We start from the raw sequence: 27990 nt of genomic DNA on the forward strand, positions 1-27990 counted from the left end.
TATGCCAAATATATTTATTTTTAAATATTTTCTTGTAAGGGTTCTTCAAGGAAACAACTTTCAACCGGGTTAAAGTCTTAAGGTAACAGAAATGTCATACATAGGTTATTTAATAATGGGGAAAGTCACTGACTAACATCACCTTCAAAATAGTGCAAGTACCTGAGCAGTCCCTCCCATAATAAAATTTGATATGCACACTAACAATAAATTACGAGTCTCTGGTTTAAAAATATAACAGTTCTATTGCTTTAAAACATTTAACAACATAGTCTATCCTGCTCCTGTTTTGCTGTTCACTAGTAGTCCACAAGCCATATAAAATGATTTTTGCATACCTAGAAGACACGAAGTAGAAGACGACCAAACTGTCCCTTCTTGGAACCTGCTTACCAAAGTGCAGATGTAACTTTACACATTCAGTACCATAAAGTATTTTACTGCATATATTTAAGTTAGCATTGAATTTTAAGAAGTGTGCCAGTGTTTTCCTTTGAAGCCACACAGAATTGGAGCTAGATGCAAGTGTTTGTCCAAGTGCATCGGCGACTGATGGAAAGAAAGGTAGGTTTCAGCTGCACTGCAGTTAGATGTGACTAGCAGGAAGAAAATGAAGGCTATAGGCACAAATGCAATAGGATTGTTTTTCGGCATAAGTCCCACTGAAAGATAATGATGCACAATTTCAGTCAATGGGACTTTTGTACAAGATGTTCTCCATCAATTCTGCTACATGTCCAAAGACATTTCTGAAATAGTAGCATCTTTAGAAGACTCTCCTGTATTACAAGAAAGGGAATACCACATAGGTGGCTATATTCAGCCCCATTAATACAGCTTGATGTCATTGAATACATTCTGATTATTAGATAAATATACTGTTATATATGGGACCCACATTTTAGAAACTGTTGATTTGTCCCAGAGAACCATGTCCTCACTGGCTCATGTGTTCTCTCCCCTCTGAAGAGAATGTGCAAGCCTGAGTCCTGTGCTCCTGATCTCATTGTATAATTGCAGGAACAAAATGGTAAGTGAATAGGCCCATTACTTATAAAGCCATGCGTGTGTACTCTGCAGGATAAAATATATACAAGACGGAAGAGCAGATTTTTCAGTGTGCAAGTACTGTAAAAAAAATGTACAGCATATTGAACAGTCCAGGTAAAAGACTGACTTTACCTCATGCAAGCCTGCATAGTTTATATGCCCGTCCTACAAGCATTAAGGGAATGCATGCTAGAGGCAGTTCCAAAATGAAGTTGTTTAAAGTTCAAAGTCTCTCTTAAGGCTCTTCAGATCATCTAAAGAAAATTGTTGGTTTTCCTCTTTGGAAAGAGAATCAAACAGTTGTTGAACCTGTTCTACTTCATTCTTACTAAGTAGTGTTAGCACCATCTGAAAAGGGGGGGGAAAAATGTGTGGTTAGCATTTATAAATGGTATCCGCAAATGGTATTTGTCTAAATGCCTACACATTTTCAGAAATAATTGACAGCAAATGCCATAATTCCTTACCTTAAACCTTTCTGCTCTACTCAGGTGGACAAGATGCTGGTACACCAGTCCAGGGTCTTGGCAAAATACATCCGACTGCAGGGCTTGGATAAAGAGCAGAAAAATGTCTCCTTCTAGTTTGTTGCTTAAAAGGGCTGGTAAATCTTTTGGCTCAATTGCTGTCAAGAGCTCTGCACAAGCAGCGACGTCCTTATTGGCATTCACAACATTTATAATCTGACCAAATTCATAGGCATTAGATGGCTTTGAAATAATGAGTTTTTCTGAACTATTCATTGGCACTGCGTCAGTCTCTCCTTTAGCGCTGTCATGATTTGATGTAGCCTTCTCTGCAGCATAGGTCTCTCTAGCTTCCTCTTCCTCATTCACCTTCATAAAGAAATAATCACATGCCCGGTTGGTTTTGAGATATATATATATATGCAACATGTAACATTTCATAATTGTGATAAGCAGGAGCACAGTCAGAGAAATTATTATTGCCACCTGAGTAAAACTTAAAAATGTCTCTTGGGAGAAAGATTTTCATAAGTTAATTCTGTCCTAGACACCATCAAAATGATATATTCAATGTCTGACCCTGTTCACATGTGCAGCTGCCAGATTATAACATAGGTGAGCTTGATTGTGGTGGCTCCATCCCTCTCAGTCCCTTACCTGACTGCATGGTAAAAAAGGATGCAAAAAATTATGCCTGGCTCCACCTATTTGCTCATGTTCATCCTCTGCACGCTCATGCTGTGCAGGTCTCTATGTTTAACTGACTTCCACATAGCTGGCTGCACATGTGATGGGGTGTCTGCGATCAGAGCAGCGTATACTAAAAGCAGTAAACAAACTGGTGCACTTACAAAAACAGAGAGGTTGGGTGAGGGAGGGACTATTAACAGTTTCAATGTTAACTCCAGCATCAAAAAACTTGTGTTCAGAACCGAGAGACTGGGCTGAGTCTAGGATAAGATTTACCAACCTTTGGAGGCCTGTGGGCACATCTGCAAACCAGGGAAACTGCCATGGGCATCACACCCACACTGTAGCACATTCTACTAGCTACAACAGAAAGCTACTTTCAGACCTACCATATTGGCCTGGATATAAGCCTCACTTTTTTCCCAAATTCCGACCATGAAAAGTTAAAAGTGCGGCTTATATTCGCGACCTTATGGTATGCATCCAGAAGAGCGGCAAAGCAGCGCCCGTCCAGTGCACAGTCCCCCGTCCTCTCCCCCAAGGCAGGGAAGGGAGAGAGCGAGAAAGGGGAAAGGCCGCTGGCAATGCAGCGCAGCTCCGCTGTCGCCCAGTATGCAGCCAGGAACACCTTATATTTGGGTTCTTTTCTCTTCCCCCCCCCCTCCAATTTTAAAGGTGTGGCTTATATTCGGGCCAATATGGTAATTTCAGTGGAGGAGAGGAGACCCTGCAGATGCCAGGGAAGCCCTTGGTGATCACATGTGCACTTGCAATATAATGTTGGTGGCCCTTGATCCAGGGCATTTCCCTCTAGCTTCCATCCTGCCCACTTGCTGATTTGGGTTTTTGCTGTCCCTCAATCATTCAACAATAATTTTGACTCAACAGCAAGTGCATAACAACATTGATAGTTAAAATAAAGTGCAAGTAAACACTAACGTGCTACTCATTCCTATTTTGTAGTTATGTTTTTCATCTTTTAATCTGTTAGGATTCTCTGTTTTAGATACATTATAAAATTAAATAATAATAATAAAGCTTCACAGAAAATGAAAAGGGGGAATGAAATTAAACCAGAGATTAATGAAATGGAAATTAGGATCAGAAATTATATAGAGGCAAAGATGACAAAGAACTGGCAGGACTGAGAGATGAAACTAGAAGGAACAACTGATGAAATGGAAGTACCCACTATACAAGTGTTTGGAGAAATGAAGGAAAGATTTTGGAAAACAAAAATGACATAAATGTAGAGAGATCTGGATAACCTGACATCGATGGAATTGAAAGAGAAAGAATTTGACCTATGACTTGGAGTGATCCTAGGGATAAAGCAATTAAAATCTCTGGCATTCTTTTTGGAAAGAGAAACACAAAAGGAAGAGTCAGTACTAGATAAGGCTGAAAAAACATGGCAAATACAACAGGAAGTGGAAATTGAAGATACAGAACTGGGTGTGGGCCAATGGATACATAATAAAAGGATTTTGGAATATTATCTCTATATATGATCACAGCAGATAGATTCTTGTATGCACAAAGGAGGAAATTGGAGGCAAAGTTTAAACAATGGGGGGAAACATTCTTGGCATTTATCATTATTAACTGGAAACCCCTTTTTGAGTGAAAAGGAAAATGAACACATAGTTAATATACCACTCTTCATCATAACATCTCAGGGTGGTTCAATTTTCACATTTATAGTTTTTTTAAAGAAAGTTTGCCAAGCACATAAAGCTGAATGCAAACAAGTTGTGAGTTACCTGTAATATAGAAAAGGAAGCAATGGGACTAAGAGGGCACTTTAAATTTAAATATAGCATCAAGATTTTAAGCATTACAAATACTTTGGCTGTAATAAGCAATATTCTAAACTACCTTACTTTAGTACTGTAATGAGATTCTCTTTATGACTGCTGTATAATAAGCAATAAGTAAGCCAAAACTATTTACTTTAATATGGTGTTTACTATGTGATAATCAGCTGGTGGCTAGCCACATTTGTTTATAACATCAAACAAAACAGGATCCTGTTAATAAAACACAAGCCCAGAAGACCCTAAGCATGATTTGCAAAGGTATAGACTAGCTGGTCCTAGCCTTCCACTATTTTCTCAGAAAAGAGTCCCCACAACCAGCAGGTCTACAACTGCCTTGCACAACTTACTTAGCTTGCCAGTTACCACAAAGTGCTTGAGAACTCAGCAGTTCAATCCAGACATCTCTGAATCTTACACACTTATAGGCCCAGTACATGATTTTTTTTTAACTGAATACCTCTTGGATTTCAATTTTTTTCCTTTGCTTTTGTTGCCCGTTGACTGTATGCTCATTTTTCAGTTTTAGCAACTGTGTTGTTTCCTGCAGCTCCTTCTTTGCTTCATCAATATTTGAATCTATTAGAAGAACTTTCTTCAAATCATCAATACTGGCTTTGTAGTTCTGAAATGTTTAAAAAGTCAATTATTGGCCTTATAAACTGAATAGCTGGATATATCACAAAATTTACAAATATGAAACATAGCAAAACATAGTAAGAACTGGCATTAAGACTAGGTCAAGTGATGCTGTGACTACCACAAAGTGTTCCTCCAAATCAGCAGTCAGCATTTTTCCATTTCTGTTTCTTCAAACAGGAATTCTCCCTCCTTCAAACTTTTGATAATTTAAATGTTATCATTTATGCTATAACTAACACTGAACAAGTTAAGAGCTAAAACCCTTTTCTTACCTGTAGTCCTTTGTATGCTAGAGCTCTTCTGTATAAAGCTTTTATGTTAGAGTCATCAATCTGAAGAACATGATCACAATCCTTTTTGGCTTCTTCATATTGAAACAGCTTCAAGTAACAAAGGGCCCTATAGAGTAAAAAGAAAAAGCACTGTAAGAACATAGGGTAGCACCCATAGAACCCTGAGGCCAATTCTCAAAGCCCCATTATTTGTATATTAAGAATTGTGTATAGTTGTAGTAATAACAATGGCTAAATGGCCAACTTAGTTTGATTCTGATATACAGTTGTACCTTGGTTTTCAAACAGAATGTGTTCTGGAAGTCTGTCTGACTTCCAAAACATTTGGAAACCAAGGTGCAGCTTCTGGTTGGCTGTAGGAGTGTTCTGCAGCCAATCGGAAGCCGCACCAGACGTTCGGCTTCCAAGGCAAAGTTCGCAAACCGGAACATCTACTTCCGGGTTGGCAGCATTCGAGTTCCAAGTTGTTCATGAACTAAGCTGTTCAAAAACCAAGGTACGACTGTACTAGTTGGAAAGGCAATATGAGAATTGTGTGCCCAGATGTTTATGGTCCTCCCTGCATAGCAAAGTATAAACGTCTTAATATAAAGGCATAGACTTTCATATAACAGAACTGCAATGAAACTAGCTTTCAATTACAAAATTAAAGTTGGACAAAATCAATTTCCCACTAAAATGAATGACAAATGCCTGCTGATTTGAATAAGCTGGGTTGCATCTGATAGTGTTTTAAAATTCTCCTTACCTGTTAGTGTAGATAGTCTGTTCCTGGGAATTTAATTTGATGCATTCATTGTACTTTATCAATGCTTCTTCATAGTTACCCTTTTTCACAAATTCATTTCCTTTATTCTTAAGTGACTTGAACATTTCTTCTGGTTTTTCATCTATTTTCCCAAACAGATAAACAGATTATCAGTCATCGGCAAACTTGAGTAGGGAGAACATTCATGCACTAGTTTTGCGGCATTCAGAAAGCAAGGCTGGAATTCATAGAGTATGGATCTATTTCTTAAGAGCAAGTTCATACCATCACGCTTTTCACTGGATAATCCAGGCTTTGAGGGAACAAGAAAGTTGTAGAGGAAGCAAAAGTTAAGAACTCCCTCCCTCAGTCCATGCAAGGACACTGCAGTGAGAGTATGAAAGCTATATATGCAGCTCTTTTGTTACTAGCAGGAATTTCCCAAGTATTAAGCTTTCTCAAATAAAACATTTATCAACAATCATGTTACACGTACTAGGAAAATGTGACTGTTGATCTCCATGCTTGGCTGCATTTTTCTTCTGCTTTGGCTCTGCAGTAACACTTCCTCCATCCCACCAATGTAACTGAGCAGAAACTGGAACAACAGGAATCGGGGATAGCTTCTCCCTCCAATTTGGGCCATCCTCCTCTATTAAAGTTCTTGTTATCCTAGAGAAAAACAAGGTGTTGTTTTTTTCCACCGACGGCAATAAAATGCAGTAAACTAATTAGGTACGGTAATTAAAATACTGCAACAATTTAAATGGTATGCATTCAAGTTTTTAAAAATCTTTTTAAAAAATCACATTAAGCTGTTTTTATTTATTATCCAGACCCATGTTATCTTTAGAATGCTAGTAACCATAACATTATCTATTGAATATGTCAACTAAGTACAAGCATGAAAGCCCCATTGAACTGTTTATCTCTTTCAGACCCAGTGAGAACCACGTGCATAGTACACACAAATCAGCCCCAAGATAATCAGATTCTGTTTATTTTGTACTGCTAGGAGCATTCCACTCATATATTCTGAGGTATTCAATAATTACTTCATAGGAATCAAATTCAAACCAAAAGAGTATTTTTTCAAACTTCATGTTTTATAATACTATGTCAACTTAGTTTAATTCTATTTCACATAGTGCAGAAACAAATACTTTGCAAACTGAAAATGAATTACCAGAAGGAGAAGGAAGCAGCTGAAATAAGGAGATGGGTTGCCAGGAAGAGAGCAATAAGCAGTGAAGCAAAAGCATAAGTAAGACCTAGAGAGGGGCTGGGGAGTCCATGTGTTCAGAATTACGCAGAAGCCATCATAAGAAGCAAGAAAGTAGAAGGTATTTGGAGTAATTCTTAAAACATCTAAATGCAAATATAAGATGAAAAGAATGGAAATCCTAAGTTTATGACCTCCAATTTCTACTTCATCTATTTCACATGACAGAAAACACCTGAATATACATAGCACCAATTAAATATATTCAGTGATATTTGATGTCAGTCATATTCAGAGCAGGACAACTGAAATCAATGGGCAAGTTATGTTAAGCCCAAGGTTTTCAGTGGGTCTATTAACACTGGGTGCTTCCCACCATTTCTCAAAGCAAATATGGAATAAAATATTTTATGTTTAACCAAAGCAAGACACAAATCTCTCAAGCACTTTTCAAAGACTGATGGACATGCCATGAACACTGTTTATTTCTTTAAATATCACAGGGTTTAGTTTCAAATAGTTTACATCTGCACCAGACCACCACAGTACAAAAGGCTATCCAAGCTAGTCTAAAATACATTGTATGGCCTACAATGTTTTGTGGATTGAACATTAAAAAATGTTATTCAGTGTGATGAATACAAGATAAAATGGAAATATTGCACATATGACTTAGTGTTGGAATGTTAAACTCTTACAAAGCTCCAACTGTAAACTCATTAAAATTCCAGGGTTATGAACCTAAGCTCTTGTTTGGACAAATGATGGAAAAATAGTATCTTGAGAAATCACAAGAGCCATATTTAATAAAACTTAAAACATGAACTAAAATTGATAGCACTTAAGAGACATGTATAATCATCTCAGGTGACAAAAATAAAAGGGAATTATTTATTATATATAAGCAGTTTTATAACTTGCAAATTATTATTTTTAATGATTACCCCCTTTTTAATAACATCCAAAGTGTGCTAGGGGAAAAAACAAAACTTTATAGTAGCAGATCTTGGTAGATAACTCCCTAATTGGCATGTCAGTTCAGTTTCCAAGTAGTGTGTCCCAAAAGTGAAGTGGGCTTATTATTATGGTTCCTCAAACTAATATTAGACTTTCAGTGGTGACATATAGGTATATTATGTACATTAATAATTGGCCTTTAGTGCAAGAAACACTTAACTGAGTGGTCAACAACAAACCACTTTTCTTAAAGGCTCCCTATTAATGCAGTAATGTACAGTACAGATCTTAAGATTAAATCTGGCAGTACACTAGAGATCAATTTACGGGGAAACTAAAACTGCACTAAATTTATTGTGCCAATACAGTTATCACAGCAATAAAGCGAACTTATTAGCACATTAATCAAGATGTTTAGGCCAAATGGTTTCATTTTGAAAGCTGCATTCATAGCAAACCTCTGCAGTGGTATTCTGCTCCAATACACGCAGGCTTCTTCGTACAAATATCCCCAGCAACATGGGAGTTACATCCACAGAAAAGGATGTTGCACAAGATTATATGCATGTTTTATTTAAAAACATGTACGTATATATCACTTAGTATTTTTAAATAACTAATGGTATACAGTCTAAAAAGGAACAATCTTTCATTAAAACAAAAACACAACCTAAGACCCGCAAGAAATAGTAAAACACATAAAAGCAAATAAAGCAGAAATCTGGATGATTTCAAACTTGTAAAACTTAATGAGTCAGGGAAAGCCTGGGCAAAAACATAAGTCTTCAGCAGACATTGAAAGCATCTGTCCAAGAGGGACACTATTTGCTTGTTCAGTTCTCTATGAAGGTCACCTACCAGGACAACCAAAGTAGTCTCTGTCCCAAATCCAAACAAGAAACCAGACTGAAAAGGATCTAAATACCCTCTATCATCTAGAAATATAAAGAATTTGGGTGTCATTTATGCTTGTTTACGACCATAATAAATATTTGTTGTTGCTGGGTGCCATCACTAGATGCTGAAGCACTTTGTCCAAAAATGGTATGCAGGACACAGACGACTAATTGCCCAGATTGGTGGCATCCAAGAAAACATTGCCAGTCACCTTTTCACCACAACTTCCTTTCCTGCCTTCTCTCAAAGAAGCATTTACTGATTCACCCAACCAATCATTCCACCTCTTGCTGCAAGATCCTTGGAGGTATAAGGCTATTATGTGTACAATCTATCCTTGCCTGTTGTAGGCTTCAAACCTCCAATGATGCACAAGCTGAAGTGTATCCATAATAAGAGGGTGAGCAAGAGTTCTAAATGCACATAATGATTCTGCAATTACTATGGCATTCAAGACAGAGTGGATGTGAGCGACTTCATGCAGGAAATGTCTTGTAAACAAGTGTAGACAACAGATCAGTTGTTAGAGCATGAGACTCTTAATCTCAGGGTTGTGGGTTTCAGCCCCACATTAGGCAAAAAGACTCCTATATTGAATGATTGGATGAGGGGTTGGATGAGATGTCTCTTGTGGTCCCTTCAAACTTTACAATTATATGTTTATAATATTCTATGAAATCAATTACAGTAAGGGTAAATGCCCTCTCACCACTCGGAAAAGCTACACTTGCCAAAATCACACGGACCAAATTATGATGGAACAGTAACATTTAATAGCCACCATCACTACTACCACTGAGTACCACCAAAGAGTCTGAAAATGGGTTGTAGTCCATGTTGGGTTGGATTCACTTTGAATATTTCACCACTGTGTGTCTAGCTGATGTACCTGCTATTTCACTGTTTCAATCATCCCAGAAATTGTGGAGCTGGGCTTTAAAAAGTGAAGTAGAGATTTAGAAGCAATCATGTCAACTGCCCTAGTCATTTCCCCATTCTAGAGGTAGGCTAGGGGTCCAACAGGACTGCTAGACATTGGAAATAGAAAACTCCCAAAGAAGCACCAAGAATCCATTCCCAGGCAAACTGTTCTAAATCGGTTCCCCACCCCTGCAGAGATTAGAGGTCCCAGTGAACCTTAACACTGTGAGGCAGCAATCTGTTCATTATAAGGGGACCACATCAAGTTCCCTAGAACCCATCATTCTGTCAAGTACAAAACACCGTATCAACATTATAACCTGCCAGAAGCATGAAGCTCAATAATGATTGAGGCTGACCCATGGTGGTCATGCAGCCATGAAATCCTGAAATTCTCCAGACAAATGTATAATTAATTCTCTCAGGTTCATCAACCTGGGTGACTCCAAACCACTTTACATCAAAACCACTACTGCTAAATAAGGCAGAGAAACTGATGGTGGTGAGCATATTTACTAAATCACCTTCCACATATATATCTCAAAGTAACGTACAGAACAGAATAAAAGCAACTAAAAACAGCACCAAAAAAAATAGATGAATTTTAAAAGGAGGGTATGCAGTAAAGGAAGCAGTATACAGCCCCCATTTTTAATTATTTCTACCCATCATATGGCTATATATATCCAGAATTAGATTATCACTAAACAGGCACCTGGCCACAAAAGATTTTGGTCCCCATTCAACAGATCAGTATATGAAGTCCATTTAGATGAACTGACACTGAAGCTTGTAGTCGTTCCACATTGGTATGCTACAATTTTATGTTCATGTTATAAATGGTTTTACCTGTTAACACTGTCATTTGCTACCTGGATTCCACTGTCTATTTGTAGTACTGTTTTATAATCAACATATGCCTGCCGATATCGTTCCATAGACTCATAGGCCATTGCTCGACGCAGAAGAGGTTTCAGAGAATATGGATGAAGTTCTAGTGCACTAAGGACAAATGGCCAGAAGTTATTACAAATACTTGAAAGAAAAACACAGAAAAAAACATGCAGAATTTTGATATGCTTATAAACATGTATATTTCAGATATGGACCTATCCTAAAATAAATCGAAGGGAAAGGAAATAATGGACCAAGCGGTCTATTGCTATTTTATTATATTATTTTTTATATTGGGACAATATAAAGGAAAGTCTATTAATCATATAGATAAGAGACAGATTTAAACTGAGTGATACTTATTAGCAGAGAAGCAACTCAGAGGATTAATGGTTGTCGCGCTTAAAGTAGTATCTAGGTCAGGAGTAGGGAATTTATGGCCCTCCAGATGCTACTGGACTACAGCTCCTATCATCCCTGACCATTGGCCATGTTGGCTGAGGCTGGTGGGAGTTGGAGTTCAACAACTTCTGGAGGGCCACAGATTCCCCATCCCTGGAAACCCAGCCAGATGGGCAGGGTATAAATAAGAAATTGGATTCTTCTTCTTCTTCTTATTAGTTGTTGTTGTTGTCATCTGTATCTATATCTATATAGCTTGCAGATTGTTATAGTTGCAGAACGTTAAGTATGTACAGGTACAAAATACAGTGGTACCTCTTGTTGCGTTCCACTCTTGTTACGGACTTTCAGCTTACAAACGTGGCAAACCCGGAAGTGTTTACTCCGGGTTCACCACGTGTGCATGCACAGAAGTGCTTGATCGCGCCGCGCACATGCGCGGAAGAGGCGATCTAGTTTCAGACTTTTTGGGGTGTGAACGGCACCCTGAAACGGATTAAGTTCACAACTAGAGGTACCACTGTACACCCAGAGCCTAATAGCTGAAAAAAGTATTTATTTATTACTGTCTCCTTGCAATATACACAACTGCCAATTACTTGGTCCAAATTATCTTTACAAGTAATAGTACCTGAATTTGTCACCCCTACATGAAGATACACAATACTGCTATATACAGTATTTACCTACAAATGGTTCATCCCATTATATGATTAACTCTGTAGCTTTAATAAAGATATCATAAAAGAGTAACATCCAACATTTTGGTATTTTTATAATGGAGGGAGAAGCACTTGTTCTGAGAATTCTAAGCTTTTATGTAACAATATGAACAATGCTAGGTAGGACTTGAATTCAAATAAACATTTTGAATCAAGAAAAGCTGAATTCTGTGGCTTATATAAATTATGCAAATTAAGACTGTTTAGAAATATTTCCCCTGTTTGCATAATTTATTATGTGTCAGGTAATCATAGGGAGGGACAAGAGTTATGCAAAACACCAAACCAAGGTTCTTAGCTCTGGAAATCCTGCTGTGCCCCCTCTCTGCCTTCTAAGACTTAAAGCACTGCACACAACTTTCAAGCCTATCTTCGTAGTTTCAGTGGTGAGGAACTTCAGCAGGTGGGTGAGTGGCTGAGCTGGAATTTCTCAGAGAATTTTCTGAGAATTTTCTGGTGATTTCCTTTTTTGAGCCCCTCCTGAAGCATCAGATAATTCCATTCCTCCCCTGGAGAATATTTAGAAAATAGACTCGCCAATCTCACCATTCAGTAATTTGGGATGCAGTTTTAATATTTAATATACTCCTACCGCTCATCCTTCTTAGCTCGTTCAGCATTAAGTAACAAAAATTTCTCAGAAAATAATTTTATGATTACGCTATCTGTCCATTATTTTCAAGGCAGAGTTCTGAGCAGTGAGTAATGACAGAGTTAAGCACTGTCTACAATGTTATCACAACCCATTACTACAAGTTCTTTGTAACTTCTAAAACTCTCAAATTCCTAAACCAACAAAAGTTGGTGCAATTAAAGATGCCAACCTATTTTGTACTTATTTTTATATAACAATGATTAGTTGTCTCGGACAACTCTAACACCTGAAAGCTTGTGTGAGTTGCCTAACAATTATGAAGTATATGTTGCCTGTGAGATTCAAGAGCTATTAAACAAAATTGTGATCCAGAAATGTTTATTGAATCAGAAATTCAGAAATTTAACTCTATTAAAACAGAAATTAAATCAGAAATCCTAACACAAGGTAGCCAACATGGCATCCTCCAGAGTCCAGGCGTCATTGGATTACAACTAAAATCATTCCTCATCATGACCATGCTGCCTGAGGCTGACAGGCAGTGCAGTCTAATAACACCTGGAAGGCATCACACTGGCTACCCCTGTATAAAATACATTGACCGTCTAATGTCTACATTTAACAAGGCAAGGCCTGGACAGCTATAGCTCTGCTGCTATGTCTAACTCATTAGATACTGATTAAATACATTCACTGTATAAGAGGATACATTTTAGAGAAGCCAGCAGCAAGTTAGGAATATATGAAGCTGCCTTGTATTGAGTAAGATCATTAGTCAATCTAGGTCAGTATTGTATACACAGACTGGTGACGACTTCCCTAGGTTTCAAACTGCGAACATTCCCACTCCTATCTGGAGGTGCCAAGAGCCGCACCTGCATGCAAAAGCAGATACTCTACCACTGAGCTACACCCTTCCCCTCTTGTTCTAGATGAGAGAAAGGATTCAAGACATTTGCCGTCAGAACTATACCCTATACTGCACCATACTTAAGAGACCAAGAATGTGTTTTTTGGGAACCACTGCAACACAATTGCAATCATGTTGCAATTATGATGCAACTACTTAAAACGTTCTGGATAATATCAAACATAATTCTAGGCTCTGGAATCAAATGGAAAATGCATTAATAGCTATAGGAACTTACATACAATTCTGTAATGAACTTGCTTTAATTTTACATTCAAACCAACCTTACATGTTTATATAATTTGGATAAATATTAACTGTCTTTCTCATCTTCCTCCCTCTTAGCAAGGAAGTGATTTCCAACACATTCTGACGAAACACATACTATCATATTCATAGGGGTTACACATTTCAAACTGTTTAAACTCTTTAAAGGAAGGTTAAATCATGGGGGGGGGGGGTTGTTTATCTGCGTAAGATTGGTATTTACCTGTTACAGTCTTGAATGCAGTCAACACAGTTTCCTTCTTTTAGGTAACATGCTGCTCTGTTTGAATACAAAATACTTAGATCCTCTGGACTTTGGATTCCTTAAATTACAAAAAATTACAGTGGATTATGATCACTGAAATCAAGTTTTATTAGTATAAAATACTTCATTAGATTGTAAGTTGCATTGCAGTAGTGCAATTGTGCTGATGAAGCAAAGCTTCAAGGATCTTTTTTTTAGTGGATCACCTATAAATACATCCTACTGCTTTAATATGCAGCCATAACTCAGTTACAATGAAATTCTACAGATAAATCTGATTCTCATGGCAACTGTATATGAATATTTTCACAACTGCATAATTATTACAGAGAAATTCAGCTTTCTCCTAGAAAAATATTAATTGAAGAAAGGATACATTTTTAAATCACCATAAGAACTGCATAAAGATTTAACTCACCAGAACTAATCACATTTTCAATTGCTTCTGAGTATCTGAGGACAGCCTCTCCAAATTGTCCATTTTTAAATAATTCATTTCCTTCAGCTTTCAGTTTTGCTGCAGTGGAAGGGAGCAAAGTAGAACTGTTTTTTCCAGCTGCTGAAGATTCTGCATTTTTCTGTACTACTTCCTTGTTTTCACTATTATTTTTGTCACTGCCCAGATAGCCATTTACTTCATTTTCAGAATCCCGTAAAACCTTGGCTGTCTTTTTTTCAGGTGTGCCTTTTTTAACACTGTTCTCCAAAGGGTCTCTGAGCTTCTGTGCTTCCTTGTGTTCCCATTTACAGCCATCTCCTTTGCTGGGAAACTTCTTTTGTGCATTCCCCATTTCTGTCTTCTCAGTTGTGATCTCTCCTCCCACTAGCACAGCAGTTTCTACAAGGAAGTTAATCGGCTAGGTTAGACTCTGCATCATCAGAAGGAACCATTGTAAAAGCAAAGGAGGGGTGGATTAAAAGCATGTACCGGTATATCCCACATATTAGCTTACTGAAATGAATTCAATGAAAGATAACATTTTCTGCAGTCTTTTTAGACAGCACAGCTAAGTATAAACAGTTTGCCATCATGGGAATTTAACACTGTCAAATCAGTATTTTTTAAGAACTGACACTACTCTCTTCTGAATGGTATACAATCACCTTGAAATTAACCTTTTAAATACTAGATGCTCAACTTACAATTTGGCCTAACAAGCAAATTAGACAGCAAATCACAACTGCATTTCAAGTCACAGTTGCAATCTACCTTTTTGAGACTATATTAAACATATAAAAAGATTAAGCCATGTTCTGTATTGTGAAGTTTCACATACAGTTTCAGGTCCACTAAAAGGTAAGGATAAATTCTTCTACCCATTATTTCAAAAAGGCTTGCTATTCATATCCAAATGGTCTAGAATAGATAGCAGGGGACAAAATGGTACTGGATAAACCAATTAACAGTTTTTATACTAGTAGAGTTGTATTCACTTGCTACTCTCTGAAAAAAGGAATAGATTGCTTAAAGTGAACAATTTGGAGATCAGTTTTAGAAACGATGAATATTCAATATATAAAATGTATAGCAGATAAACAGATTTACCATATGCTTTATCTCAGTTAGCCCCTATAATAGTATGAAATAATCATCTTAAAGAGAATGACATTTTAAAGAGATCGTAAAAAGGTGAAATAACCATTTTGCAGCATCTTCCTAAAACAAATAATTCCAGATTTTAAAAGTAAAACTTGCAATATTGAACATGTTTATTTCTTACTTATCTAAACACAAAATATTAAACAAAATTGTTTAATACCATCTTAAACCAAAAATAGACCACAACTTTATGAGAGTTTCCCTCTTAAAATAGCTCCAGTGTCTGCAAATCTACTGTTAAAAGACATATGAATTCAAAACAACTGAGGTTATGCTATGAAAACTTTTAAAAGGAAAATTGGAGTGGGTGGGGAATAATGTGCAATACTACAGATTGAAAGTATGTCTAAGAACTGTACACAAACAAGTTGGGAGGCTGGTGAGTCAGAGAGATATTGGATTTCTGTTTGAATTCCAGGCCACAGCTATCGGGAAGCAATATCCTCTTGGGATGTTAATGCTGTGAACCCCTCCATCGTAGGCTCAGGTATACATATATATGTGTAAATAAACCATATATAATAAAGACACCTCAGTCTCCACTGTGCCTCATTCCGAAGGAAACACGAACCCTGGGTAAGTGCTTGGAACCCCTGGAATCTCACACTGCTCAAATCTGGGATGATGTGAAGTACTATCTTCCAGTGAGGTGACACTACAGTCAGCTCCATGTCCTTCCATTAACACTTAACAAGTTAAAATTACTTTTATCTCCACTGCCATTTTCACATTCTGCTTCATTTCCTCCTAGTTCTTCATCACCATCTGAGTCTTCTATATCTTGAATAAGTATTTTTTTCCCTTTGCTATTAGTTTGAGAAATAGGTTCCAACTCTTTCAGCTTCTTCTCAATATCCAACAAGTTTTTCTGTAGTAATATAGCAATATTTATTTATTATTATTTTAAATACACAAATTCTTCCACCACTGAAAGATACACTCAACATTTTCAACATTACATAATACTGTAATTGCAAAAGGAGAAAATTAGAGAACCTAGTGTCAGAAGTGAGATCAGAACCAAAGTACTTAGAACTGAAAAGTACATATACCTCTATAGGAAATTCTATTTAAAAAGAACCTGTTCAGTACAGTAGTAGTTCTCTAATAAATTTAAGTAATACAGTTGTAAATATAGGAATATTATATTGGGAGTGGTGCTTTAAATTATCTGTAGTGGGAGATTGTTAAAGTAGAAATGTATAAAATTCTGAATGAGGCAGCTGGTTTAGTACCACAATTGATATTACTGAATACAGTTTGTTTGATGCTTTCATTACTATCAGTCTATCAAGATAGCCTTTGGAACCAGATTGACTATAGCTCATCATTAGAAATCGGCTCAGGATTTCTCTCTCAATTAGGCCCAAAGATCTGTTGAATACTGCTGTACGTATTAGAAAGACTCATTCACCAACTTAAGCTACTGAAAGGGCAAGAAAAACTAGACTGTTTTTGCCATTTAGAATATCTTCTATATTAAATTCATCCATGTGTAATTGTAAACCACCCCGTGATCCTCAGACAAAGGGTGGTATAGAAATTTAATAAATAAATATAAATTGTGTGGAGCAATTATACGTTACCATACTTCTCCTGACATGTATGTGCCACTTAGGTCACCTGCACTAAACCAGAGTGGGGAAAATAAGCTGCAGGCTGACATGCCTTCCGTGTCAAGAGAAACTCTACCAAAGCCCACCAATCAGGGATGGTGCCAGTGACAACACCCACATAGGGAGCCAATGAACTCACAATACCCCAGCATACACAATACCAGATTGCCCCACTCAATCTGCTGCAATGGCTCAGCCAGCAATCTTGTACTCCACTGGTTGAGGGCTACAGGATTTGTTGAAAGGCATGCTATGCCACTGGAACTTGAGATACTCATTCTGGAAGGAACTGGGCTGCAATTGGCCAACTCAGTGTACAGAACCATAGCAATATCCACAACAGAGTAGCTACAACCACAGATGTATTCAATTGCTTAGCCTTAGATCTCTCTTGAACCCTCAGAATGTGCAGATTATTTCTGCGTGACCTTCCCTCCAAATCAGAAAACTTAGCTTGCAGAGCAGCATCAAAATTGGGAGAAATATGGTATTGTAATAGTTGGGTGAATGGTGGGCTCTCCACTATGGATCAGCTGATGGAAACTTAATGCTTTTTTCCCTTCTGAAAAACCAGTTTAACCTGCCGCCATCTGTGGGATGGCAGTATTTGTATCAAATACAGTATTTGTATTAGATATATTTCATTGTGTACCATCTTTCAATAGTAAATATGTCTAATACAAACGGTATCCATAGTTTACAATACGTCCATGAAGTCAACAATTAATACTTACCTTAGCAGTAGCATTTTCTGGCTCAATCTGTAACACTTTCTTCAAATCTTCTGCAGCTGCTTTGAAATTATGTAGATTAGTGTAAACAGTGGCACGGCGCATAAAAGCTGCAGATCAATAAAGAATGCATTATTTTATTGCAATATTCTAAGTTACATAATAAATATGTCAATATAATGTGAAATTGTGGAAATGTAAAATAATTCTGAATTATATAATAACTTGCAACTATTGCAATATAGCTTTGTAATAAAGAGGAATGGTTAAAAAATAATTTCAATTTGACGCAGACAAACCATCTTCACATATAAGGATCCATTTTAGTACAGGGATGCAGAACCTCAGGCCGAGGGGCCAGATGCAGCCCTCCAGGCCACTCCATCTGGCCCCTGAAGTTCTCCCCAAGCCACACACCCTTCTGAACCACACCCATCTTTACACCCCACTCTAGTGGCTGGAATGTGTCCTTAACTCCGATAAGGCTTCTTGCTTCCTCAATGGAGAATACAGAGAGATGTGCGAGTGTGAAGAAGCCAACCTACAGTACACAAGGCAAAAATGGCGGTAGTTGCTTAGCCCACTTTTGCCTCTGGTCTTGCCCATCAATGGCACAAGGTCCTATAAGGCTGCCCAAAAGCGAATGAGGCCCTCAGGTTGAAAAAGGATCCTCAACCCTTATTTTAATACCGTAATTATTCCGCTAAATTTCTAATCTGTCCCAGTCTCCCATCAAAGTATAATCTGTTACCAAAAATTAACCCACTAAAAGAGATGTGATTACAGCTGCAATAACCTATATAATGTAACATGGCATTATTTCTTATTTATTCATTACATTTTTATGCTGTTCTTCCTCCAAGGACCTTGGGGTGGCTTATGTTACTCCCCAGTTTTATTGTCAAAACGATCTGTAAAGTGGGCTAACCTTGAAGCCAGGTTTCCCTGGTCCTAGTCCAACAACCACACTATAAAAAGTCTCCCACATGGTATATGTATGTATGATAATTGCATGGCATGTACACATAAATTCAAAATGTTGTATCTGTACACAATCACTTGTCATGGGGAAACAGAGCAAAAGAAATAACAGTTGCTGTGAGTGGGAGAGGCCAACTATCTCTTAAAGGAGCAAGCATAATTCAAGGAGGAATTCTACACTCCCAGGAAAGGCAGCTGCGGAACCCTGAATCCCTTCCTCACCAGCTGGAGGACTCTTCATTGCAGTAGTGGCAAGTTTTATACAAACTATGCCAACACTGGAACTGGCATATCTTCCCTCCTACTGAAACCAACTGGGGATAGGAATAAAGGAAATAAGTCCACCAGCACCACTTTATGTCCTATTTTGTGCTTAGACTCTTGTGCTTCCCCGGATCTCTGTAGGATTGCTCTGTTATTCTCCCTTTTTATTTACTTAGTTTGGTGCTAGGAAAAGGCAGTACCTAGACATGTGGGGACTTCCCTTTTACACCGTCTAGGAAAAGCCAACTTTTCACCTCTCAGGACTGCAATAAATTGCTTTAGACAAAGTAGGCTAAACTTCCTTCAGCTGATTAATAGTTGGAAGAGGAACTCTTGTTGCTTGGAGTAAACTTCTCCCACCATCACCTGGCTAGCCCTGTCTCGGAATTTACCTTGAATTGAAGGGATACAAGCTTTTACAGTGAATATTGGAGGTGAGTGGGAAAATATTCAGGGTTCTAATGGCAAAGCCGATACTGTACCCCCATAAATTCCCTTTCACTAAACCATGTAAAGCACTTAGCATGAGTACTAAGCCACTATGTGCTGAACAATTCATTTCCCACTATAGCAGAAGTGGAAAAATAAAAATTTGAGAGTGGTTACTCCACAGAATGCAATCCACAAATTTCAAAAACCAGTGTTTGTCACCTATGCTGATTTTGCTCCATTAATTTAAAAAGAATTTTGCTAGCATTAATTTCTCAAAAGTGATTTCTTTAATTTTACCTTTTATGTTTTCAGGGTCCATTTTTAACACTGTCTCACAATCCTGATGAGCAACATGCCAATTCTGAAGTTTTATTTCTGCCTGAGCTTTATTATTGTATGCAGCCACAGTGGGAAAGGCAGATATGCTCCTGCAAAATACTGAGGCATTAGGCAGGCTGAAATGAACACAGACACTTCAGAAAAGAGTCAGGTGACGCCTTAAAGCCTAAGGTGCGGGAATGTTGTTACAAAGTAAAGCCAGAAGACCCAAGAATGAAAAATATAGGAGTGTTACAGTACTGTACAGAGTACAAATGAAAACAAGTACAAGTCAAAAGAGTAAAAGATCCAATCAGAGTGGGTGTGGCCTCCCATCTGCTAATGAAAATGGCAAAGAAAGATAAAGAATACACATAAAGGCCTAAAGAGGGACAAATTATTTTCCGTAGTTACCTAACCATTTTCATTCTCTATTGATCTCATGCAACTCAGTGCAGAAAATTGACTACAAGTCATAATGCTATAATATGAAGACTATATGATAAAGCATGTAAGAAAGGCCAAGTGATCTACAATTCTGCCTGTCACCCTTGTAATGGCAAAAGTTACATATGTCAGCAATGATGAACTCTCCAGCTAAGAAGTGAAGGTAGAGCTGGGATAATCCCCTGCAACTGCACTGAGTTACAGAGCAAACTAAGTTGCACCCACCCCCAACTCCAAGCGGAAGATGAAGACTGTGGCTTGCCATGTTGGCCTTGGTCAGTTAAAGATTCACAAAGTGCCTCTGCTGCCTAGTACCAAAACAAGCACAAGTTTTCTCTCTGGCTTTGGAGGTGAAGGTTGGCATAGGCTCATTTGGGTAATGGGCAGCAGAGGTACATCAAGTACATCAGCTGTCCAGTGCCAAAACAAATTCTAGTTCTCCACCTACAAATTTGGAACTGGAGGAGGGTGGGAGTCATCCCCACAGTTATGCCGGGTTTCAAACCTTCAACAAAGCCCAGCACAACTGCAAGGACCACCAGGAAGAAGGCATCTATATATACCATATTCTATACAATCAGGATCAGTCCAAGCCATTTTTGCTGCCTAATAGGACAGAATAAGAAGTGTCTCTGCACAAAAAAAGTGTCATGTCGCACTTTCAAGTTCTTGAGGTTTTTGTCAGTACACAGTCTCAGTCTAGAATGCCTTATTGTGAGGGTTGCTGTCTGGCTACACAACATATACGCAGAAAAATGCATACCATAAAATTGATATATGTATACTAATACAAATTTTGTTTAAACCACTTTTAAACAATGAAGTTGATAGTGAAGCAGCTAAATGATTTTTTAAATGGAAGTTGTAGCTTTTAAGACTACATATTAATGCCTGCTTTGCATCCAGGTTGCTACTGTATTTTAATATTTTGTTGGAAGCTGCCCAGAGTGGCTGGGGAAGCCCAGCCAGATGGGTAGGGTATAAATAAATTATTATTATTATTATTATTATTACTACTACTACTACTACTACTACTACTACTACTGCAGCAGGCTAATAATTACTATGGATGACTCACCGAGTATAGTAGATAACTGCTTCTTTGTAGTCTCCTGTAACAAATGCTTCATTTCCTTTTTCTTTTTCACGATTAGCAATGAGTATTTTTTCCTTTGTAGTCAAACCTAGAAAATATCTATTACATATTAAAGGAAGAAAAAATGCAGGCAAAACCAAAAACATTTCTTTTAATGCTACAGAGAAAGAATATGAGAGAGAGAATATTGTAAAAAACATAATCTACAAGTGCTCTATTGTGTTGATTTGAGCCTCCACCCACTTCAGGCAACATGCTATATCTCAATAGTTGAACACATACTTTGTATACAGAAGGTAACAAATTTAATTAACAGTCTGTCCAGTTAAAAGGAACTCCTGTAACAAGGCTGGGAAGCACCTCTGAGATCCTGAAATACTAGTAGCAGTCAAAGTAGGCTGCTACAGTGGTTGAAACTACACTTTGGAATTTTTTTGCTTTATTGTTTAAGGGTATGCTATTTTTTTCAAGGTAAGAAGAAGAGAAGAAGAAGAGTTTGGATTTGATATCCCGCTTTATCACTACCCGAAGGAGTCTCAAAGCGGCTAACATTCTCCTTTCCCTTCCTCCCCCACAACAAACACTCTGTGAGGTGAGTGGGGCTGAGAGACTTCAAAGAAGTGTGACTTGCCCAAGGTCACCCAGCAGCTGCATGTGGAGGAGCGGAGATGCGAACCCGGTTCCCCAGATTACGAATCCACCGCTCTTAACCACTACACCACACTGGTAAGGGTTATAACATTTTAAAACCCTGTTTCCAAAAAAATGTTTTCTAGCTATATTCCTGATTTATCTACTACCTTAGCAGAATTATGCAATCAAAAACACAGGATTTTTAAATGCTGTAATTCAGCAGTACTGACTGCATTACTGAATTTTGAAGTAACATGGTAAAATGGGGGGGGGGGGAATATTTCTGGGAAAGGATAGGCAGACATTGGATATATACAGGAGTTACTGACAATGCATACAATACTGATAAACAAATTCATATAAATTGTCATAATTCTATATGAGCATCAAGTCACAGTATTTTTGAAAACAGAGATTCCTATGAATAGTAGATTTCTTATTTTTCAATAAAAGGCAACAGCAACCAAAATCACTGTAGTATTGAATGAAAACCTACCTGTTGTGTCTATATCAGATTTTGGTAACCCTTTGTTAGTAGTTTTAAAGCTGGGTTTACTCTTATTTTCCTCATAACCATCAATTTTGGAACATTCTTTTTCCACATCAAACCTTAAAAAATGGAAAAGCATTTAATATATTTACATGATAATAATAAACATCCATAAATTATACAAATGTGTGTTTAACTATAACAAGACTTCACACTTACATAGTTTAAGGGTATGATGGACCATTAATCTGCAATGTAGGAATATGCAGGTGGCCCATATGGGGATCAAACCCACGATCTTGGCATTATCGGCACCTCACTCTAACCCACTGAGCTGCAAGCAGTGGGCACCTTCTACTCTTAAGTAGGAAGAACCAGCTGTACAAATATAAGATGTGGGAAAGGATCTAGGTGTCTTAGTAGACCACACATTTAATGTGATTCAAAAGTGTGATGCAGCAGCAAAAAAAAGGCTACTGCTATTCTAGGATGTATAGTGCTCCTATCAAACGAAGTAACAGTACTGCTCTATTCTGCCTTGGAAAGACCATACCTGGAGTACTGTGTCCTGGTCTGGGCACCACAATTTAAGAAGGATATTGGCAGGGCAAGCAAGATGTTGTGCAAGGAAAAATTATTGCACAGATCAAATACTTGCCTTAGCATGATGTTGAATACAACTCATCATATTTAGAGCGCTTTCTCCCAACATGCAATTTTTGTGTAAAGTTCTCCATTAATACTAGACTTTCGAATACCATTTGTCTATAGTTAGCCCTGTGAGATTTTGAGAATTTCAAGGGCACGTTAACACAGAAACAAACGTTCCTTTTCCAAAACCAACTTAAATAGAACATTAGAAAATAATTGAATTAAACAATATGCAGAAGGTATCTGACATACTTATCCCACTCTCTATAGTCCCTTGGTACATTTTTATTCTTTATTACACCATTTCTTGAAGTTTTGCTCTAGAATGAGAAGTCAGACAAGATATAAAATAATAAGCTTCATCAAAGAATTTGTTTTGTTACTTTTCATTTCATGTGATATGAGCATTATAACATGTTTTAGCTACCTCAAACTGAGGTTTTGGAGTTCACATATGTTCAGTAAGTAACTCAATCACTTGCTATCCTTTCTACAATCATGTGCTTATCAACTAAGAATAAATGTCAATATTTCAATATAAAAATTCTCATATGGGAAAAAATGAGAATTGCAAACATATCATCTGCAAACATACATAACCAAGTGGGACTTGCAATTAAACATTGCAGCACAGAGTGCTATCTCATCAAGAATCCAGCCCCTCCCCCTCCAGCTTTCCATTCCTCACCTCCAGTTAGTGGGCATGGAATGCTCTGCCATCACTGGGCTGATTGGGGGTTGTTTGTACTTTTCCCCTACTTCTGCAAACCTTTGAGATGCCCTGAACCTACTGATAGCTTCCTTTTACACGACTGGCACTCACACAATTTGAATGTAGGGTCCTGAATTGAATTGAATCAAGTAGGGTCCTGTGACAAAATGTTCCATTGTGGAGTACTTCTCTCCAGGGTTATTAGATGTTTTCCCCCTCCCATTTGATATGTGACCAAGTCATACTCAGAGTAGACCTACTGAAATAGGGACAAGTTGGCCATTATTTCAATGGGTCTCCTTCAGGTATGACTTAGTCAGATGCCAACAACACATTAAAAATATATATATTGATATTGAATATTGTATAGAAACACAGATTCCCACCTGTCTAGAAGGAAGAGAGCTATCTGAACTACGAACTGGTGGCAAATTTTCCACTTTCTCCTTGAATACTTCCATTGTAGCATACCGCATTTTATACTCATCTTCTTTCATTTCGTTAATCCAGCTCTGAAAGAAATCAAAAACATAAACTTATTTCAAAATCTGAAATTGTTTTTTTACCAGGCAACAACTATTTGTTATTTAAAAGTCACATACAAAATTAGCATGCTACAGAATGAAGAAGTGCAATACCTTCATTTCATTCTCTATTTCTTTCCATTCCTCAGTAGTAAAATCAGAAGCAGTGGCTGCAGGTTTATCTCTTCGCAGAGCTCTGCTATTTGGAGCCAAAGACTCAATGCGTTTTTCACAAAATAATACAAGATCAGGATAGAAGCCTTCTTCACCAGATCTAAAAATTAATAAATGTGACATTATACGAACTTCTGTAAGCACAACAGGAATTCTCTTCTGTCCCCTGTAGCCCCCATGCATCCTCAAAATATGCTATGACAGGTTAGGGAAAACTCAAGAGAGAGTGCAGAGAAAGAGTAAGTCCTGCTGGATGAGTGGACCTCCACACAAACAGCATTAGATATCACCAATAGCAATTTTTAAAGCATAAACCATAAATATTAACTTCAGGAGCTGTTATAACACCCCCCCCCCCTTCTGAGATAAAGACTTCCACTATTTTTGTTTGATTTGCTCTAGACTTGTAAATAGTTTACAGCTGACATTGCTACATTTTGTATTGTTTTTGTATTGCTTTTTAAAGCAACCATTCAATGGCTCAATTCTGTATGACCAAAAGGTCTGTAAAATCTTAAATCTGAATATCCCAGCCTTAGCTAGTATAAATATATCACCTTCTCAGTCCAAACAACCAATTTATGTTATACTAATGCCATGCTAGCAAGACTAAACTATTTTCACTTATTTAAAATTATGACAATATTTAGCTTTTAAACAAGTTTTCTGACAAGGTCTACAAAAGAAGTGATAGCCTTGTTAGTTTCTAGTTAATGTTTAGTTAATATGAATAAAAATATGTAAACCATAATAAAATAAACATGTAATTTAAATGTTTACCTTAATATCTTAAGAATCTTTTCCAAATGCTTAACATCTTTGCATGTTTCAATGAATTTGTAGTCCAGATGCTCAATAGGAATTTGATATGTTTTTGTTGTTCCTTGGCTTAACAAGCATGAAACTTGGTCAGCACTCATAACTAGAAATATAAAAGGTAATATTTAAATTTTCCCACTATTCATATATATTTTGAAATTACATAAGCTCACTGAATAATGTGTTATAATCTCTTATGTACATTGCAAACACTTTTCAGTTACAGAAGATTATTAGACTGCAGCCTTAATTTTTGACCCTGTGAACTACTTCAAACATACTTGCTTGTGCACCTGTTTTAAATCCTTCTAGCTTCAGTCCATTGAAATGGAACAATTTATAGGACCAGGACTTTCTGTGTGGGTAGTACTTTATGCACCATAAATGCTTATATGTATAAATAGCTACTGCTAGAAAAAAAACACGATTAAGTGAAAAGAATTTTCTCAGCAGAATTTTTCACATGTATAATTCTGTTTTTGTTTCTAAATCTTTGCAGCCACTGTTTTCTTATTTGTATTTGCAATAACAGTTGCTTTTTATTACAACATACCAAGTGCAGACTTCATAACGTTTATGTTCATTCAGATTTGGCAGCCATCTGAATGTCAAACTTTTTTCCATAACACAGACTAATTGAATATAATCCTATTTGTGAGAATTATTCTCAGATCTTTTTGCATATAAATAAATCCATTGATTGATTTTTGTCTGCAAATTATGTGACTGATGATCTTAGAGAATCATAGGTTCAGAGAACATAGTGTATTTGTGAATTATCTGTCGTGAGAGATCTTCCACATTATTTACCTTCTGTTCTCCTTATGCAAATCATACAGAATACCCACAAGCTCATTTCTTGAACATGGTTTATAATGCTACAGTTTATAAGAAAACAGTATTTTACTGTGTACTGATTAACAAGTGCAAAATGTCAGCATCAATTAAAAAACAAACCAACCCTGTAATTTCCCATGAAAATGGAATGCCGGAAAATTTTCACCCATCCCCATTTTGAAACATAAAAAACAAAACAAGAATCATTTAAGCCTACAACGTAGCATCAAAACACAATTTCAGCACTGTAATGGGGAAATACATTTTTTATAAAGAATAATTCAAGGACAATGCCCTCTACAGTTAAAAAAAAGGAACAGGTTGCAGCAAATAAATAAATAATCCACTAGCAACTGTTGCTATGTACTGAAGTGAGCCACAAAGCTCAGAAATTTCAGGAGATCACCATCTCCTGAAATTAGGCCCTGCCCTACGCAGTTTCACAACACCATGGAGGCAAGCCTCACTTTTTCAGTACATGCAGCAAGCTCCTAAAGTAACAACATTTTGAAGGTATTCTGCTTTATTCTATATGAATGTCTGAAATGACTGGATCATTTGTGTTGGGTCCCCGATCTCCTTCCCTCTCCTTTTTTAAAAAAATAAAATAAAATAAAATAAAATAAAATGCTTTTATTTGCTTACAGGGCATCTGGGCATAGATGTAAAGCACAGAGCTGGCAAGACTCCAGCCACCAACCATCTAAATGTGCCCAGAGGTCTAAATTTGTATCTATCTGTATAAAGCAGCACATACGAATTTGTGGTAGGGACCTGTACCATGAGTATTTTAAGGGCCTAGCCAGTGCCCCTTTATCAAAGTAATTTCTGCAGCCTTAGCCCCAATTCACACAAAAATCAAGAACTGACCTTAGCAACAGCAGTCACACCCCTATGTTCGCCCTCAGAGCAATGAGGGTGGTGGTGGTGGTGGGGAATGGGCATAATCAGGATTTTGGTTAGGGGGCAGGCTTTTGTTGGGGGGCAGAACCTCAAATTTGTATTGATTTTAATTGATTGGGGGGCAGCTGCCCCCCTTGGCTACGCCCATGGGGGTAGGAAAAGGAGCATGAAAGATAACAGCGGAGCATGTATGCTGCCCATTTAATATATATCGTTGAAGCTTTTTGCAGTTTCAAATATCCATATAGTTGAGACTGGGCATAGCCAGGAGTTATGTTGGGGGGGGGGCAGGATTTATGTTGGGGGGGCAGAACTGAGCTCCATGTGACATGATTGGTCAGTTACTTGAGTATTTTTATTTATTTACTTGATTGGGGGCTACACCCATGTAGTTGAGTGACTTCAGGCCAATTACCACCACAATCTATCCTACCTTACAGGGTTGCTGTGAAGACAGTCAGAGAAAAGCATACCCTGAACTTACTGGAGAGAAAAATCAGAATTTTTTTTTTTTAAAGGAAGAAAAACACACACTGGCACCACCACCTGTTTGCCCCCCTATGAAGCCTGTTCTACCAATTATAGCTGCCTCTCAGCATCATCGCACCTTCCCCGTTTGCATCACCCTAGACTCGTGCCCCCCCCCCCCGATCTCTCACAGCCCTCCCCATCCATCCTCCGCGATTCCTCGCTCTCCCTCTTCCTCCTGCCGTTATCCTCAAACGGCCACACACAGCATCCCCTACCCGGCAACGGACGCTCCTACCTGCTTCCTTCCCCAGCGAACGCCGCCACTCCAACGTCCTTTCCACAGGAGACAGACCCCAGCAACGCTTTGCCGCCGCTCGGAGCGGCCTTGAACCGGCGCCGCTGAGGGAAACCCTACAGGTGGCCCCGCCGAGAGCCACTTTTTAAATAGAATTCGCTCGAGCAACAAAACGTACCCCCTCAAGCGCATGCGCAGAAGGCGAGCGGCCCACCACCACCTCAGCGCAGTCGCCCG

General features: G+C 37.9%; 1 protein-coding gene across 1 annotated transcript; it reads right to left on the reverse strand.

Annotated features, from left to right (window-relative positions):
* Positions 1-27945, reverse strand: SPAG1 (sperm associated antigen 1). The gene is made up of 19 exons (XM_028736391.2): positions 27754-27945; positions 25209-25350; positions 24369-24528; positions 24117-24242; positions 23271-23338; positions 22374-22486; positions 21227-21332; positions 19681-19811; positions 17710-17816; positions 16065-16227; positions 14178-14597; positions 13718-13817; positions 10554-10706; positions 6204-6379; positions 5708-5849; positions 4939-5065; positions 4485-4649; positions 1518-1886; positions 1-1398 (listed from the first exon to the last, which is right to left on the reverse strand). The coding sequence occupies exons 2-19, from the start codon at positions 25346-25348 to the stop codon at positions 1267-1269; spliced, it is 2898 nt and encodes a 965-aa protein (XP_028592224.2). The 5' UTR covers positions 25349-25350; positions 27754-27945; the 3' UTR covers positions 1-1266.
* Between the last annotated feature and the right edge of the window lie 45 nt (positions 27946-27990).

This window comes from Podarcis muralis, chromosome 8 (genome assembly GCF_964188315.1).
Source record: "Podarcis muralis chromosome 8, rPodMur119.hap1.1, whole genome shotgun sequence".
NCBI classification, from domain to species: Eukaryota; Metazoa; Chordata; class Lepidosauria; order Squamata; family Lacertidae; genus Podarcis; species Podarcis muralis.